The sequence below is a fragment of the Coenobita brevimanus genome, chromosome 92 (genome assembly GCF_032717465.1).
Source record: "Coenobita brevimanus isolate Jiangsu-jjx chromosome 92, ASM3271746v2, whole genome shotgun sequence".
In the NCBI taxonomy this organism is placed as follows: domain Eukaryota; kingdom Metazoa; phylum Arthropoda; class Malacostraca; order Decapoda; family Coenobitidae; genus Coenobita; species Coenobita brevimanus.
Window position 1 is genome coordinate 9163519 of NC_137045.1, and position 19897 is coordinate 9183415.

The window sequence follows — 19897 nt, forward strand, 5'->3', positions numbered from 1 at the left end:
ACACACACGTGTGTATATATATATATATATATATATATATATATATATATATAGCTAGAACTATAGGAGAGTGGGAGGAGGCGGAATGTCACCTGAGACCGTGAGACAGAATCAGTTTCCAAGTGACGTAGACACTAAGAAAAGTAGGAGGAGCCATATTCTGGGGGCGGAGGAAGCTGCGTATGAGCACACTGTTTGAGTCTCTACACTGTGATTCCATCCATCACCATTCATTACCAACATCATCCCCTCTCTCCAGTACTCATTTTTTTATGTCTCTCATCACCCCATCCACATATATACTGAACAACCATGGGAACACCACACAACCTTGTTGCACACCCACACTGATCGTGAACCATTCACTTAGATGCCCATTTACCCTTACACATGCCTCACTACCATCATAAAAACTCTTGACGGCACCTAGCAGCTTACCATCTACACCGTACATGTGGAAAACCTTCCACAATCCTTCTTTGCCTACTTTGTCGTATGCTTTCTCCAGATCCATGAATGCCATTAACACTTTATTGTCCTTCTCATAAGCCTTCTCCACTATCTGTCTTACTGCAAATATTTGATCCACACATCCTCTGCCACTCCGAAAGCCACCTTGTTCATCATTCACTAGGACTTCTGATATCTCTCTTACCTTCTCTATAACAATTCTTACATATACCTTCCTTACAACGCTCAATAAACTTATGCCACAATAATTCTTGCACTCACATCTCTCACCTTTATTTTTGTACGAGGGTATAATCACAGTGTTTTTCGACTCTGCTGGCACAGTTTCACTCATCCATGCCTCCTTACATATCTCCAACAAGTATTTCATTCTGCTCTCTCCACTACGCTTAATTATCTCTGCATACACCTCATAAACCCCAGCTGCTTTCTCAGTTCTCACCTGCTTCATAGCGTGCGATTGTCATGTTTCCTGGCACTGCATTCCTTCTCTGAACACCCCTAAAACAAATCAAGTTCACAGCTTCTCTGTTCCCATTCATCAGGCTTTCAAAATATTCTTTCCATCTGGTCCTTACTTCATCCCCATGGGATAATAATCTACCACTTACATCCTTCAGGCTTTCAAATTTCTTTCCGCTGTCATTTCTACATTTCTGCACCTCACATTACACCCTCCAACTCCTCTACTTCACATCCTTTCATCTTTGTTCTACACAATGCCATCACTGCATATCTCGCACTCTTGAACACATCCACCACTTCCACCCTCTTGCTCTCCTCATTCACATTTCTCACATTCCACATGGCCATGCTAATCTTCCCATTTGGTTGGGGCCCTCGGCAGGTACTGAGCCCTCCAAGGCTCTCCAAAACATTTGCCATGATTAAGTGATTTTAGATAGAGGAATCTAAGGGACACTTAACCCCAGTTATATGGTTACCACCTAGCAGGGTAAATGGTTTCCTGGGTACAGGAAACCATTTGGCTTGTCACTTAGTGCAGAGACTATAAGGCATCACTACATTGAGTGAGTGGATGATGGGCACCTCCATCTACCAAACAGTTATTTGATACTAGCATATTCATTTCAGCCCTATGTTGCTTTGTCAACCCAACCCTGTTCTGGCCTACCCTGCCCAAATACAGTAAGTACAACCATACATAACTCGGCATAGACCTGTAAAACCTTCCACACTTCAAACCAACTCTTGCATCCGAGCTCTAACTCCCCACTTCCATGCCTTTATCTACCACAGTCAGCATACCTTCCACCTGCGTCGGGCCTGGTAAGATTTGAAGTTGTCCATGTTGGTATGAGCATCACGCCGTTCCTGCTCCTGTTCCTGAGACTGTGGTTGGATCCAGGGGTGGGCCAGGGACTCTTCAGCCGTCATGCGTTTTCTGCACATACACCACATCACTGAGCCACAAGCATTTGTTTTTAGAGCTAAGGTACTCATGCCTTGGAATTAATGTACGGCACAATTCATTTGAAGTTTCAAAAGCTTTGCAAATGATCAGCAACAATTACAGTTACTAGTAGATGTGTGTTTCTCTGTATTAAAATACACCTACATTCAACCAAGGATGACATTTTGACATATACATTTTTATCCAAAAAGTTAAATGGTACTCTGTACCAAACTTTACCATAAGCAAAACACCTTCCAACACCATAAATATAAACACCATCTGTCTACAAACAACTTTAATACAGCAAAAAATATGATAAAACACTGCATACAAGAAAAATTCTATACTTCATATAATGAAGTTGCTACTACCCTGTCCAATTTGTACCTTGAGTCCTTGACCAGTAGGCGACATATAAAGTCCTTGGCAAGGTCTGAAGTGCCAGAAAAGTGCTGTGTTTCAAAGGTGTAATCAACTGCAGTTACATTATTGAAGGTCTCTTGTTGTGTGTCTCCGAGGAATGGTGATGATCCAGATACTCTGATAAGTTTAAGAAGGGTACAAGGTTAGTATGTGGATATCAGGAGGATAGGGAAAGGCATGGGGGGGGGGAAGGAGAGGTTCTGTAATGAGATGAAGTATGGCTATCAGTATGTGAGTATCAGGATAGTAAGAATGGATAGTCAAATGCAAACAGAGAGGAAGGTACAGGCAATTAGTATTTGAGAGGAAGGAGAGGTTCTGTACTGAGATGAAGCATGGCTATCAGTATGTGAATATCAGGAGAACAGGAATTGACAGTCAAATGCAAACAAAGAGGGAGGTACTGGCTATCAGAATTTGGAATATCAGGAGGGTAGAAGGGGATAAGTTTAGTATGGCTATCAGTATACATATATCAAGAGGGTGGGGAAAGATGAGTTAAATATCAGTATGGCTATTAGTATGAGAACATTAGGAGGGTAAGGAAAGACAGTCAAATGGGAGGAGGGAAGGTTGTGATTAAGTATGCCTATCTGTATGAGGATATCAACAGTAAATGAAAGAACAAATGGGAAGAGAAGAGAAAATGTTGAGATGATGGCCAACTACACCAAGACATGAGACTATGAGCATGTGAAATGATAACTATGAGGGGCAATCATGAGTTTCAAGGAATATATGGGCAAAAATACAAGGTCACTTAACAAGTTTTGAGCAGAAAAGAACATATATGGGATCAACAACATAATGTGACTCTACACTGAGTGACAAGCCAAATGAATTCCTATATACCAGGAAACCATTTACTATGCTGGGTGGTAACCATATGACCAAATTTTGGGGCCTGGAGGTTAAGTTAGTATTTATGGCGCTCCAATTAGATTGAGCTGGTGAAGGTTTATATCCGAGTGGTTGAGGTTTATTGCTCACATAATGCCACTCAGGGATGAGTGAGGCTGGTCACTCTCATCTTCAATATCAGGACCAACTTGCCTAGCCCCAGGCTTCTATGCACCTCATGGGATAACGTAGGATTGGATGCTGGATGGATGGATGGATGAACAAGTTTAGAGTATGAAAAGTACATGTATGGGATCAACAATATAGGGTAACTTAACAACTTCTGAACTTTTACATTTTTTTTAATGCAAGGAAGAAGGAACCAAATGCCAGGGGCCCACAAACTGCTCACTCCAAGAAAAAACAAAAACAAGACAACAGAGAGCCAAATTCAAGATGCGTTCATTTCGAGATGCCTGTACACATTGCATTTGAAAGCCTGGAGATCATAGGCAGTAGGAACAGACAGTGGGAGACAGTTCAAGAGCTGACCTGTAACATACATGAAGGACTGCGAGTAGCAGTTACCTCTTACATTAGAGAGTTGGACAGAAATAGGATGAGACTTTGTTGCTGGACGAGTGTTACATGCTCGCTGTAATGATGAAAGGATGCAAACAGACAGTTCAAAAGAGCAGTGACCATTGAAGCAAAAAAAAAAAATGCAACAGTGCGGCGAAGAGACAGATGTTGAAGGGAGCCAGTAAGAGAATGACAGTTAATGAGACGAAAAGCCTTTGACTCCACCCTGTTGAGATGAGCTGTGTGTGTGGGGAGCCTCACCGCACGCGCGAGTTGTACTCCACACAGGGGTGAATAAAACCCAGGTATCAAGTCAACAACTGTGTAGGGGTAAAGAAGGTAAGGATCAGCTTAGCACACCCAATCTCTTGGAAGCAGATTTTGCAAGAGGTAATATGTTCTTCCGAAGATAAATCCTGAGAGAATGAAACCCTAAGTATGTTTAAAGATGATGCAGGATTGAGCTGGATAATATTAAAAATTAGAGGGTACTCCTGTGGAAGATGTTGTCAGGTTGACAGATGTGAGAACTGAATGATGCATTAAAAACAACAAGGTTATTTTTACCCCAATCAAAGCTATGAGCCTGGCCAGAAATTAGGCATGCCACAGCCTCATCTCATTTGTTGAAGCAACTGCTGAGATGGACGCTACGGAAAGCGAATGGAAAGGTGAAGGGTGGAGTCATCAGCATATGAGTGGATAGGGTTATGGGATCAACAATATAAGGTAACTTAACAGGTTTAGAGTATGAAATGAACATGTTTGGGATCAACAAGGACATATTATTAGAGAACAAGTGAAATGCTGTAAAGATGAAACACAAGCTACAAGAACTACACAGAAATACACACTACAGAAAGCTATCAAAATAAAACTACCATACTAAAATCAATCAAATCTACAGCACAAGATCTAATTACCCATTCAGCTATTATGTATCCTATGTAAGTGCTAGGTTTTTTAGTATGAGTAGTTAGTTCTGCCATTCAAAATACTGTACAGAGATAAATTTATACTGCATTTCTATGATGACTGTATAAAACCTCTTTATTTTAAGGCTTTTTTTTTTTTTTTTTTTTTTCAAGTAAATCTGAAATCTACAGTATATAGCACAGTATCTGCATACAGCTATCAAGATCACCTTAACAAAATAATACTATATTAATATCTACTCTGGGGGAAAAAAAAATAATTTCTATGGCATTGCACTCTCTAAAGTGCATAAAATAATTTTTAGTTAAGTTTTATTCTTAATGTACACCTGAAATACATATAGTGTGGCATCTGCTATGAGGTCTCAAAGGTCACCTTGATGAACAAACTACTGGCATACCCCGGTTTAACGATGCAATTGGTTAAGTAAAAATCCATTGCTAGGCAGGGTATCATATCTTGGGGTAGATTTAACATGTAAAGAATAGGGATGCGTTTTTGAGCTTTGGGTTTCCCCCCCAACCAAGTCCTAAACCCATCCAAATCTATCTATCTATCTATTGCCAGACGCCTCAATCCCGTTTGGGGTGGCCACAAACAAATCGCCTACAAGTCGCCCTGTCCCCCACCATTTCACTCCCCTGCTCCCAACTCACACCCCCCTCTCTCATATACCTCTCCACCCCATCCCTCCATCTCATCCTAGGCCTCCCCCTCCCCCTTTCCCCCTCCACCTCACTCACATACACTCTCTTCGTCAGTCTTTCACCCTCCATCCTCTCCACATGGCCAAACCACCTCAGTGTGTTCCTCATAACGTTTCCTATCACATCCATATCAACACCACAATGCTCCTTTATATCCTCATTCGTCAGCCTGTCTCTCCATGTGACTCCACAGGCTCCTCTTAAATAACTCATTTCCACTGCTCTCACTCTTGACTTGTGTCCTTCCAACAACGTCCAAGCTTCACTTCCGTACGTTAGAGTTGGTATCACAATACTGTCATGTAGTAACTTTTTCACTTCCATGCTCACTTCCCTGTTTCTTATCACTGCTTTCAAGGAACCAGCAACCTTTCTTCCCTGCTGTACCCTTTCAAGCACTTCACCCTCCAAACCTCCATCCTTACTCATCCCACTACCCAAGTACTTAAACGTACTCACATTTTCCAATTCCTCACCATCCAACCTCGCTGTACATTCACTAACTTCACCTCTCTCAAAGACCATCACTTTACTCTTCCCTACATTCACCTTTAGATTCCGTTTCTTACACACTCTCTCAAACTCATCCACCAGGCCTTGCAGCTCCCCTTCGTCTTCACTCAACAACACAGTATCATCTGCAAACAACAGTACAGGGAGTTTCCAAACACTATCCTCTCTCACCAGGGCCACTCCAACATCCACTACCCTACCTTGTACCTCTTTTATTACCCCATCCATGTACAGATTGAACAACCATGGAGACATGACACATCCCTGTTTCAACCCAACCTTCAAAGAGAAAAATTCACTTAGTTCACCATCCACACACACTGCAGCCTTCGCACCATCGTACATACTCTTCACAGCATTCAACAACTTTCCATCTACTCCATATATTCTTAACACTTTCCACAATCCTTGTCTATCCACCCTGTCATATGCTTTCTCCAAATCCATGAAAGCCGCATACAACTTCTTTCCCTTCTCTAGAAACTTTTCCACTAAAGATCTGAGAATGAATATCTGATCTACACAACCTCTTCCCTTCCTAAAGCCTCCCTGTTCTTCTCCAACTAATTTCTCTGTTCTTTCTCTAACTCTGTCAATAAGTATCCTACCATACACTTTTCCTATCATACTATGAAGACAAATGCCCCTATGATTACCACACACTTCTTTTTCCCCTTTTCCTTTGTACAAGGGAATAATTATACCTGACTTCCAATCCTCCGGGACTCTACCTTCCTCCCAGGCCAATCTGCACATCTTCCACATCCATTCTACTACTATCTCTCCCCCATGCTTCAGCATTTCACCACACACTCCATCAATTCCTGGGGCTTTCCCTGATTTAACTTTCTTCATTGCTTCCACAACTTCTATCCTAAAGATTTCTTCCTGTCTTCTCACCTCCCTCCTTCTCCCAGCCATTCCCCAGCCACTTATACTCGCAATACTTCCATCCTCTACGTTCAACAATTCCTTAAAGTGTTCTCTCCATCTGCTCACTTTTTCTCCCTTCTCCACTAGTAATTTACCATTTTTATCTTTCACTCCCCTGCTAACTTCACTTCCACCCTGTCTTACTCTTTTCACCTCTCTCCAGAACATTTTCTTACAGTCCCTCCACTTTACACTCAAATTTCTTCCAAATTCCTCATCCACTCTCTTCTTACTCTCTCTTACTAATCTTTTCACCTCTCTCTTTCTTTCTACATATAACTCTCTCTTCCGCCTGTCAACCTCTTCCACGCTCCTATTTCTCATCCATTCATTGTATGCTTTCTTCTTTTGTGCCACAGCCTGTTTCACCTCTTCAGTCCACCACGCTGTTCCTTGCACCCCCCTCCGTCTTCTCTTCCTTCCACACACCACATCACATGCTGCACATCCAAATGAATCCAAAAAAAAGTTTAAAGCCAATCTACATGGCCTAACAACTGTAAACGAAACTAACCTAAGCCTAAAACCAGTTCCCCTCGTTTGTACCCAGTCAAGGTCACTTGAGAATGCACTCTCCAACTCGAATTCAAACTCAGTAGAGAAGAAGCAGCAGCACCGTATACAATCCCACCTTTAGACGGTCCCGGGACAATTAAATAAACATCTGTTATGCATAATAATAATGTATGAATGATGCAGAATCGTCCAAGGTGTGAACCGTTGTGACGGAGAATAACTGATGTTTTGATGGGGAATTCTCTTGAAGGGGAATGCGATCAATGATGCAATCGAGATAGCGTTTTCAACGGCCCCTCTTTATGTTGCTTTTGTTACTGTTTTGGTGGCTGAGCTCCTTTATTATCTTCTCTCTTATTTTCCAACATTTATTTAGAAATTCCTTTGTATTTTCAAGCATTTTCTCTTGAACAACCCGAATGCAGACACATGATTTATCGATCGATGATGTGATCAGGATAGCCTTTTCAACAGCCAAGAAATTGTTTTAGCTACTGTTCTGGTTGTTGAGCTCCTTTATTTTCTTCTCTCTTATTTTCCAACATTTATACAGAAATTCCTTTGTATTTTCTAAGCGTTTTTCCTTGAACAGCCCGAATGTAAACACAAGATTTGTCGATGTCACAGCTTTCATCAATACATGAAATATTTACTCTAAGGTTTTCATAATTACAGAAATCCCTCATTTATCCGGAAGTAATAGAGCCAAAGGCATGTCCGGGTAGTGGCAACATCCAGATAATGAACACTATTCCCCTACCATACCCAGACCCTACCTATACCCAACCTCCAACCACCTAATCTATTTGTACTGTACTTATGCTTAATTTGGCAGTGTTTTCCAATCATTCAGACATATTTCAACATTACATATTACAACATTTGGAATATCCAAAGTAATGCTAAACACCAAGAAAACTATGCAGGAAAACCACAAAACCAATAAACACCCTACAGTACCTATACACTACTGTTATGTACAGTACCCCTTCTCATTTTGAAAGTGTTTTCCAGTCATTCTGCCATATTCTGACATCATAACAGACACAGATTATCCAAAATAATTTTCAACACCACAGAAACCATGCAAAAAAAATACTGAAAACCAAAAAATAACCTACCTATACATTACCATACCCCCTCCTAATTTTGGCACTGTTTTCAGGTCAATCTGCCATACTTAGACACCAAAACACAAATAGGGATATCCAAAGTAATGCCAAACACCAAGAAAACCATGAAAAAAAAAAGAAACTGAAAATTAAAAAACACCCCACCTATATACTACCATATGTACACTACCCCTCTGAATTTTGGCATTGTTTTCAGGTCAATCTGCCATATTTAGACATCAAAACACACACAGGAATTTCCAAAGTAATGCTAAACACCAAGAAAACCATGAAAAAGAAACACTGAAAACCAAAAAACACCCAACTTATACACTACTGTATCTACAGTACCCCTCCTAATTTTGGCACTGTTTTCCGGTCATTCTGCCATATTGAGACATCAAAACACATGTAGGATTATCCATACTACTGCTAAAAATCAGGAAAACAATGCATAAACAACAAAAATCCACAAAAAAACCTGAAGATGGTTTGAAAATCAATTATCTGTAATGAGTGATTGCTCCCAGGGCTCAAAAAAAATTCCATGGCCAAATATGCCACCGGAAATTGGTTATAATGGTATAAATGGTATACTATCATCTTCAGTGGTGTTTATATTACAGTATATGATAAGCTAATATAAACACAAAACTGATAAGCAAAAGTACAGGAATGCAGTGAGAATAAAGTGTTCAGGAGTAAAACTTACCTTCATATAACTTCCCACCATCCTAATGCAAAATTCTGCCAGCACCTTCCAAGAGATAAGCATATGTCTAGATGCAGAGTTTCATGAGCTTTCTCATGGATTTTGTAGAATTTCAGTATACCCAATGGTAGTAGAATAAATTGCAAAACACTTTAAAAACTCACGAATCAGTGTTATCACCATGGAGGAGGGTAGGGACTGAGGGAGTGAGGGGAGAGCCAGGAGGGTATGGGGTAGGGGCTGGAGGGGAGGAGATGTGAGGCTCTGGGCAGAATTCTCCCCTTTCTGTCACAAGGAGGACGAATGCCTTTACCGTACATATGCTCGTGGTTTGCAGTCTGTTAGATGCTGAGTGGCAATGCGGAAACACAACTCACAGTGACCGGGGGACTTTCGACATTTGGTAGAGAGGCAGACAGCCACTGTCACCGAACATGTACTCGTGACTTGCGGTCCGTGTTACAACCTCAGGGGCTGTTAGGAATGACTTAGCCCAGTGACCGTGCGACTTTGGACATTGAGTGGGGATGTGTACGGACGTTTTGACACTCATTGTGGGCTACAGCCGTATTACTCGGATGCTGGAGGTTCGTTGGGGGTAATCACACGAGCACGCGACTTTGACCATTCAGTACAGGGTCGGATGGATATTTTAGCTCTGGTTGTGGGTTACAGCCTACTTCCCGCTCACAGCTCAAGCCCAGTGGCCATAATACCGAATGTTTGAACATGTCGGCTGGCCGGTCGAAGTTCTCAGGAACTTTTACGTCCGGATAATACAAAGTAAATTTGGATAATGGTTTAATGGAGATAAGGTCCAGCACCTAGATAATGAACATGCTTGGATACTGCACGTCCATATAAATGAGGGACTACTGTATTAATATTTAACAAAAATTATTATTATGCATTCCATGATAGTTTAGATGAAAGTCAAACACAAAATACTCTTTGCTGAGTCATCTAGTTGTCCACACTGTTTTGTACCTCCTCTGAAAGTCGAGAATCCGTACCCCAAATGACAGCGATCAAGCCACTTGTGTTGAAAACACATTAACGTAGATATAAAAACAGTTTATAAATCATCCTTAACACAAAATTTAAGTCTAATATATCAAAATTGGTAAAAGAAATAAATATATAAATAAGAACCCATCACAAAACCAGGGTTAGGCCTACAACAGGTGGGGTAGGGTGGTATTTCTACCTCATCACTACTCCGGGATAACGCATCTACAGGTAGTGTAAATCGGGGTTTGCCTGTATTAATATCTATATTGCAATAAAATTAATGAAACAAATACTACGGAATATAACTACGTAAAACAGTATGTACTATATGTACATGCACCTGGAACAATTTTTTTTTTCTTTTTTTTAATAAATAATGATTGGAGGAATGAAAAACAAAGGAAATAAAAAAAATAATGAAGACATCATAACAAGATCCCAAACCTTCTTAATGATACACACAATGCTACAGTTGAATAGTTCCTGTATATTATTAGGGCTGTAATACACAAGTCAGGTTTAAGCTGTATTACAGTTCTTAACCCCTCTGTGAGGCAATTCAGAATCCGCAGACATGCCCCGGGAGGCAAAAGTTTCGGGAAATTTGACATGTCATATTTTTATGATTTATGTGTTTGGGATGATGGATAATGATGAAATATCAATAAAAATAATAAAATAAATATATTTTACCTACCCATTACTGAAATTACAGCTGATGAAGCTGATGAATGCAGTATGGGTAATCCATGAGGATGCCGCAGAAAGTAAACAAACAACTTTTTTCTATCTGGTGTTTTCACTTATAGCTTGAACAGAACATTCTTTCCTTATTAGAAAAACTTATTTCTTGCTTCTGTGTACAATTATTTTCAAAACAGAACTTGTTTCCATATTCAAAAAATTGTAATTTCAACTTCTGAACTTTACTAATGCTACCAGTAATTAGAACAGAACTTATTTCCTCTCATTCAACAAAACTTTTCTTCTTCTTATAGTTTGAACAGAACATTCTTTTCTTATTAGAAAAACTTATTTCTTGTACCAAATAATCAAGAATTTCACCATCAAAAAACAGGAGAAAATACTCCATTTCAGAACTGTTTTTGTCTACTCCAGCAGCCCTTGTCACTCCACTGTGAGTTGCATCAAATCTATAGCAATTTGGTATGAATCTATCACCATTTGCCCAGATAAACCCAGATCCACCAGCACTACCAATACCACCAGGCCTACGGGGAGGGTCACACACCCTGGGATCATCATCATCATCACTTAGGTCTGAATCATCATCACTCTCGTCACTCACGGGAATAAATCCATCACTGTCACTGTCTGCCATCCCCTCACTGTCACTACCACTCTCCTGTGCCATCCCCTCACTGTCACTACCACTCTCCTGGTCATCACTATCGTACTCCAAACCTGGCGATAACTTACGTTTCACGCCAGCACTACTCACTGATACCCCTGAGGTTGACGGAGTTTGTGTATCACTGTCGGAAAATCCTTCAAAATCGGTGATGTCATGCACTTCCCTCTCTTCATCAAGTCTACTAGTCACTTCAGAGTTCTCCAAATTGCTGTCCGGTTCTGCCATCTCATCTGAATACTGTGCTGAGGGCGAAAAGTGAAGACTTCCCTCTAACTCCACGATACACACAATCGCGCTGCCTAACCTCCGCGCGTTGCAGACGTGAAAAAAAAATCGGTCACATGTACTGTTATTACAGCATATTTTTGAAGGATTTTAGGCATATATTTGTTTGTAGAAAATTATCTTATGGTTTATGAGTCATTTTTAGGTAATTATTTGAGCATAAAATGCGAAAATAAAAAAAAAATCCACCCTAAAACCCGGTACATTTGTACCAGCAGGTTTGTTTACATATGACGTCAGAGCCCAGACCCCTCTGAGTGCAACGTGGAAGGTTGGGGGTATCAAACGATGCCACCCGTTGCCTGAGGCTCTTTTACTCAAAAGTCCCGACCCGGAATCCATCAAGAGAACCCGTCTTAAGACCCGACCCGGACTTAAAGGGTTAACAGTGAAGAGAATTTTGAGTTCTGGTTAAATAATTATCTGGGAGTCTTCACTCCTGGTTGTTTAATAATGGTTAATTTTCCTTTAACAAGATGCAAAGAAAAGCACTTTTATCAAGACATGAAAAGTAATATTACACGTCATCACTCTACCAAACACAAAGCTCTGGTTAAGCAAACCTAACCCAGTTTCCCACCATGGCATTAAAAATGGAGTAGGAAGGGTCAAGAAACTGGTAATGGAAAACACAATGTGTACAAGCTATGAACAAGCTGCCCGGTGACATGGTCTATAAATTCATTCCCTCATCATTCAAGTATTTATAATTTTCAGCCCAATTCACCAAATTAACCTATTCACACAAAACCTGTTTCATATTACTAAGTCACTCTTCCTATATCAATGGGATAGGATCATTCCACTAACTGCCATATTAACTCCATAAGGATGATACATATTCTTTTTTATTGTGGATAATCCCGAATAACCTTAATCTGTTAAGAGAGACTCCTCTGACTGAAATGCATCACCAAAGTGTGTAACCCATGTCATGTGGATATGCATATATACCTACATGTTTCCTTCTTTGTGAAGTCTTTACGCTACCTCCCTCAGTGTCTCCATTCACCATCAAAAGTGTTGGTACTTCATTCCCTGTATAATCACACCCACATCACACATTAGATAAATCAAGCCTTCCCAGTTATCTACTTCATTCCCCTACACCTTCATTTCATGGAATGTCTACCTATCTGAAATACAGGTAATAACCAACTGACAATCACTGAATACTGGAAATATTTATATTGCTCTAGCAAGATAACACTCATAACCTCATAAGCAAAAAATATAAACACTACAAAAAGCTGTTTTTTTCCAAAAAGGGGACAAAATAACCAACGGAAGTCACGAATGGCATGTGAGGGCAGCATGGAAACTTACAAGATGTACGTTATAACCCCAATGGCCCACATGTCAGTAGCCAAGCAGAGCGGCTCATAGTTGACAATCTCCGGAGCCACAAACTCTGCCGTGCCTGAGGAGTTTGGTGCCAGCAGCAGAGGGGGGCACAGGGTGGGGGGGGGAGGCACCAGTGAAACAAAGCACCAACAAATGAAAAACAATATATGTGGAAAAAATAAGAATGGTTGTAATAGCACTGCAAACAACATAATCATTTACATTATGGTTTGATGCAAGTTAACTATAGTGTATGACTAGTTGTTGCCACTTAACCCCTTGGCTGCTACATGCCTTTCGAAACGCATTACCAGTAACCTGCTGCATGCCTTCGAGAATGTCATCTAATTTTTCAAAATTTCCACATTTCTTTATGGCACGAGATACAACTATAAGCTTAATAAGTGGCCAGACATGGGGTGATGCAACCACTATCTCGCACAGTAGTGGTGGTGGTGGTGATTTCCCGCCTGCAAAGGTACTATCTGGCCAGAACGTGTTCCAATGGCCAAAAATATGGTGTCCATCCTTAACTCGTCACTACACACGACTGGAGGCACCCTGAGTATTCCATTTGCAAGTAAAAACACTGATTTGTGCAACTAGTATATTGATTTCATCAATATCTGGTGCAGAACCATACCATTCTTATATGAAAACTGTTGAAATGAAAAATGCAATTTTTACAAAATCTCCTACAACACAGATGTCCCATCTGACAGGCATGCCACAGCCTAGGGGTTAACAACACAAACACTAAACAATTATTTAGTCTAGATGCAATATTATTTATGTGTTGATTAAAATACCCAGACAAATGCATTCCAACAATAAAGGCTTAAAGAAAATTACAGAAACTCAAGTCATGAATACTTAACAAAACAAAATTAAAACTTATTCCCTTGCTAGGCATTACATTCTCTTGTATGCTAGACAAACAAACAAATATACTATCCAATTTATTAACAGTGTCATGCCTTGTTAGTGGAACTGCTAAACTTTATTTCTTAAACTTTAATATCATATCTCTGTTAAGGAATTATGACAGTTATCATTCTTCATGGCAAAAGCAAAAAAAACAGGATTACAGTGGTGTATAACAAATGATTATCCAGACAATCATGGGGAGACAGGAATATAGAACTGTATAAGGTAAAAGGTAAAGGTAAAGGCTGCAGTTCGCAGTACAACAGTGCAATTATGGCTTATAAAATTACTTATTAGCTATAATGAAACATGAAAATATAACTGATATTTGTAATTCACTACCATTCATTCACCACTGACTCACTACTATTTGTGAATATAAATTGGTACCGTACTGCTTGGCATATCAAGATTGCAGACAGTTCCATGTTTCAGTACCAAAAGAAAACAAAGCACTACAGTAACAAATGCAGAAGGAAGTAATTTTACTTTCTGGCCTTTGGAATATACTATAAACTGTACAGCCAGAGAGGAACATTGAATACTATGTGTATCAAAGTGTTAATTGATGTCAAACAAAATTACCTTTAGATTTTTGCTAGTTTCACTGATACAGTTATAAAACAATTTCATAATGCAACTGTACTCAACTAGCTAACTGGATAATTAATAAATCCACAGTGTTGTCTGCAATGCAACAGTATTTGCTTTATCATCCCATACTGCATTATCTGACAGTAACTTCATTATGACCTTGACTTGTACATCAAAATTACAGAAAATAAAAAACACCAATATTTCATTTTAAAAGCCCAAGGAAACTAAATTATCATGAATTTTTACTATGAGAGCACTGGGTTCTTGCTGTCTGCAAAAAAACTGTAAGAAAAAAGTGAGGAAAAAAATGAAGGAATATGGGACACAAGTAAAAATGGAAGTGTGTGTGTGTGTGTGTGTGTGTATTAGAGAGAGAGAGAGAGAGAGAGAGAGAGAGAATCAAGGACTGTTTGGTTGCATTTTAGTGGTCACTATAAACACACTTGGGTCTGCCAGCAGACTGTGTCCTGCACGAGGTATCAGCTGAGAAGCAAACCAGATTACAGCACTACAGACATCTCAACTCACCCATGAGATCTCGTACTTCCTCTGCTTCTGTGATGACTCGGGACAAACCGAAGTCGATGAGTTTTATATGCTGGCGATTCTTACTCAGAAGCAGCACATTCTCTGGCTAACAAGGAAGACATAAAAGCTTAAGAAACCTTCTTAGATCAGGTTATCATCGTATGTATAACTGACCCATGAATTCAAACAGTGTTACATATTTTAAACATTCATATTTTAATTATATTTTTTACAAACCGAAGCATTATCTACTACACCCAGTATTATAATAACATCTACCATAGCTACATATACATTAACTATTCTGTGCAAAGATATAAAGACCCTTTTACCATTAAGGTGAGTACCTTGAGGTCAAGGTGAGCAATGCCATGAGCATGCATGTGCCGGACGCCATGCAATATCTGGTGCAGGAAGGCCGATGCCTCCTCTTCAGACAGCCTCTCCCGCTCACTGATATGCTCAAACAGCTCTCCCCCACGGACCCTGGCAACATTATTATTTCATAAGTGTACTGTACTCACATAAATGTGTTCATCTGTCTTCCTACCAAATAGTTCTCCATCCATTTAAAAAATCTGCCATGCACCCTTCCAGCTGTTTTCAATTTCCATAACAATCTTTTCTATGGCATCCTATCAAACACCTTTCCCAGATCCAGGTATACACAGTCTACCCATGCCTCCCTATACTGTATGATATTCACCATCTCATTCTAGAAACTCAACAAATTAGTAACATAAGTTGATCCCTCCCGGAATCCAAACTTTTTTTTTTTTTTTTTTTTTTTCAAAAGGTACTATGATCTAGCATTTCCTAATAATTTTACCATAAAGTTTACAAACAATGCTGGTAAAGGATACTGATTATAATCAAGCAGGTCTTCGTTACATATTGGATGCATTACGGTGAATGAACAAAACAGACGATTACAAGACAATCATAAGGAAGGACCTAAACAAGAAAAAAAGAAAAACTATAGTCATTCAGGGAGAAGCTACGAAGGAGCAGAAGAAAAAGAAGAAGAAACAAACAAAAAGAAGATAGGGCTTTTTTTTTTTTTTTTTTAAGTGATTGACATGAAAAACAAGATGTGGTATGTAAAAACAAGAATGTAGGATAACAGATGTGGACTGTGGTGAGGTGGGAAAGCAACAAAGAAAAAGGTGAAGGTGGTGAGCTGCAAACTATTAAGATATTGTACAGTACCATGGAAGGACTGCTAGCCAAAAAAATGGAATTAGAAGATATCAACATCATAATTATCATCCAGATCTCCTTTCCCACCCTAGGGAAGGATAAGGAGTAGCAATGTCCAGACAGCCCAAATCTGCCCAATCCAATGGGCCAGGCTTCCATTCACTCACCATTCAAGCCCCCGAAATCCTGGCTCTATCTGATACACCAAAAACATTCACCATGTTCTGTAACTTCACATAAACGTATCCGAGAGTAAATCTGGAAGCTACAGAACGTGGAGACATGGTAACATTAAACGAAAGTCAAAAGTTATATGTCTAGCTGAAACCAAACTGAACAGTAACATCAATATGCAGATACTATATTGAAGAAATACATTACAATGTATAGAGGAAGGATTGGGGAGACACATTTAGGAAGAGACGTGATGATCTACGAGTATCTATCTATGGCCAAACGCCTTACATCCCGTACGGGGTGACCACAAACAAATTGCCTCCATGTCGTCCTGTCCCCTGCCATTTTGATACCTTCCCCCCAACTTACATCCTCTCCTCTCATATACCTCTTAACTCAATCCCTCCATCTCATCCTCAGTCTCCCAGTCCTTCTCCTTCCCCCACCTCACCCACATACTCTCTCCTCGTTAGTCACACTCTCCATCCTCTCCACACGTTCAAACCGCCTCAATGAATTTTCTCCCAATGCTTTCTTTCACATCCACATCCACACAACAATTCTCCTTCATTTCCTCATTTGTCAGTCTGTCTCTCAGTGTTCTTAAATAACTCATTTCCACTATTCTTACTCATGACTTGTGTCCTTCCAACAAGGTCCAAGTTTTGCTTCTACATCTAAGAGTGGGTATCACGATACTATCATGGGGTGATTTTACTGTACAAAAATAATGGCATGAATGATAAATATAGGAAATGCAAGAGCAGAAGTGTTGGAGTGGAAATGCAAGAAATGACTGAAGATTACGGTTGTGATATATATGTCTCCTAAAACAAGAACATGGATCAATTGATGAGGGTCCTTTTATTTAATGATAAAACTGTCCCATAGAAAGAGTTGAACAGTAATGACTACAGACTTCAACTATAAAAAGGTCATCTGGGAAGGAATGGAGCACGGACCAATATGGTATCCTGCGGAAAAAGATTAATGGATTTACTGGCAGACATGTTATCATGTTATGGATAATACAAGAAGTAGAACATATGATGAACCATGATGCTGGATGTGATTTTCACAAAAGATCTCCAAAAACTGCACAACATAAAGCATTAGTGCCCCAAGAAAAGAATGATTACTTGGTCAGTGAGATGGGAGTGTAAGCAGGAGACATGAAAGTGACAAACACAACATATAAGCAGGACACATTTAATTACTGAAGAGCAGACACTGATGCCCTAAGACTTTTTTTTTTTAACATAGATTGGAGCAGAATTAAAAAAAGCGACAATATTCAAGAGATGCATCAAATTTTTATGGAAACATATGATGAGACATCAGCAGACACATTCCAATGTTTGTTGCAAGTATAGAAAAGAAAAAGGTTAAGTTTAATGCTGACAAGATGGGACTCTTCTGGAAGAGGACTTCATGCTCATCCTTCACTTTGTGGCAAAAAAAAAAAAAAAAATAACAAGCCAGGAGTCACAAAGCTGCCATGGAACACATATATAACTTATAACCAGAGGCTGACAATAAAAGTGAAGAAATTGTAACATGCAAAGGGGATTTTCATGTTTGCTGTAGATATATAAAACTACTGTATACTGGTTAAATAAGAAAAACCTATGTATGGCAATGTCAAGCTGGAATACTATGGGCAAGATCAAAGGAAGGTACTAGCCTATACACTCATTAGTTCTGACAGCTACCTGAATGGAGTTACCAGTCACCTCTTTCTCTATAATAATCTGAATGCAACAATACATCATAGTAGAGGCCCTGAAAAACAAAATTCAGGATTCTTTGCTAACAAATCTGCATATAAAATTATATACCACTGTAAATGACTTACAGTTCCAGCACAAGGATGACATGCTGGCCATTATCAAACACCTGGTAAAGTGAAATGACATTCTTGTGTTTGTGAAGCTTCTGAAGGACGTGAACCTCCCTGGCAATGGCCTCCAGTGGTAACCCTCGCCTTGAAGAAGCCACTCGCCTTTTTCGGATGTACTTGGCAGCATATTCTGCACGAGTTGCCTTTTCTACACACCGGCGCACAACAGCAAACTGTCCACTGTAACATTAAACGAATACACATATATCTCAAACTAACATAACAAGTAAGGCATATTACACAATATACCCAGTATCTAAGACAGCAACATAAATGGTGAACTCTCCAACTGTATAAGTCACACTAAAGAATTTTATCTTGAAAATCCAATGGTATTCTTTAGCTAAAGAAAATGCCTGGCATTCAAAGGGCTAAAAATAATTTTCGGTAATCCTTTCACAGGTAATATCACATTTTGGCATATCAGGTATTATTCTGGTTACTAAAGAATTTTATCTTGAAAATCCAATGGTATTCTTTAGCTAAAGAAAATGCCTGGCATTCAAAGGGCTAAAAATAATTTTCGGTAATCCTTTCACAGGTAATATCACATTTTGGCATATCAGGTATTATTCTGGTTACTATCAGATTACAGTCTTTTGTTTACCTTAGGGGTGCTTTATGAGGTATGGATAGTTACACTGCTACAAAAAAAAAAATTTGTTTTCTACCGGTATCTGTACGTATCTAATGAATGGAGTATACCTGAAAGGGTACACCCAGGCTATTTCATCAGGTTGATCAGTCACAGGAGAGGAATGCCAAGGGTGGTGCTGAACCACGTAATCTTAATGGTAAAATTTCATTTTGGGGGCATCACCAGAAGCAGCTTTCCAATCACTTTGATTTCTTTATAGATTTCTTCTAGACAGTATCTTTCAGGGTACAGTACCTTGTATTTATGATGCTGATTTTCATTAGTGAGAAGACTATTTTCTACAATAAATGTAGCTACAGTACCAAAATTCTTTTCAAGTAGTTCCTGTGGCTTTTGTGACATCTATATAAAAAAGACGCTTTGTTGTCATTACGTATTTCGTGTTCGTTTTTGAAGGCTCCAACATGCTTGCATGCATTGGCCTTGGTCACCTAATAGCGGCTCTCCATGCTGCTCAATCTCTGGCAGCTTCCCTATTTAGTCCCTTAACCTGAGGTCACACTCAATGACCTCATCCCAAGTCTTTTTCAGTCTACCTCTCACTACCCTACCCCCAACATCAACACTTCTCACTTTCTGCACCCCATCCTCTCCACATGCCCAAACCATCTCAATCTACCTCTTCTCATTACAACACCAATACACTCCAGTCCCATCCTACCTCTTAACTCTTCCATCGTAAACCTAGTCTCCCCAGGCCATGCACTCATGGACACACTGTACATCCACCTAA

General features: G+C 39.6%; 1 protein-coding gene across 1 annotated transcript in view; it reads right to left on the reverse strand.

Moving 5' to 3' along the window:
* The window catches only part of LOC145412071 (death-associated protein kinase 2-like), a 61194-nt gene that overhangs the window by 38218 nt on the left and 3079 nt on the right, over window positions 1–19897 (reverse strand). Inside the window, exons 2-7 of the mRNA XM_080281989.1 lie at window positions 18462–18686; window positions 15577–15715; window positions 15230–15335; window positions 13160–13253; window positions 2276–2428; window positions 1741–1876 (exon numbers count right to left, since the gene is read on the reverse strand). Coding sequence (XP_080138115.1) covers window positions 1741–1876; window positions 2276–2428; window positions 13160–13253; window positions 15230–15335; window positions 15577–15715; window positions 18462–18686 — 853 coding nt within the window. The remainder of the gene's footprint in view (window positions 1–1740; window positions 1877–2275; window positions 2429–13159; window positions 13254–15229; window positions 15336–15576; window positions 15716–18461; window positions 18687–19897) is intronic.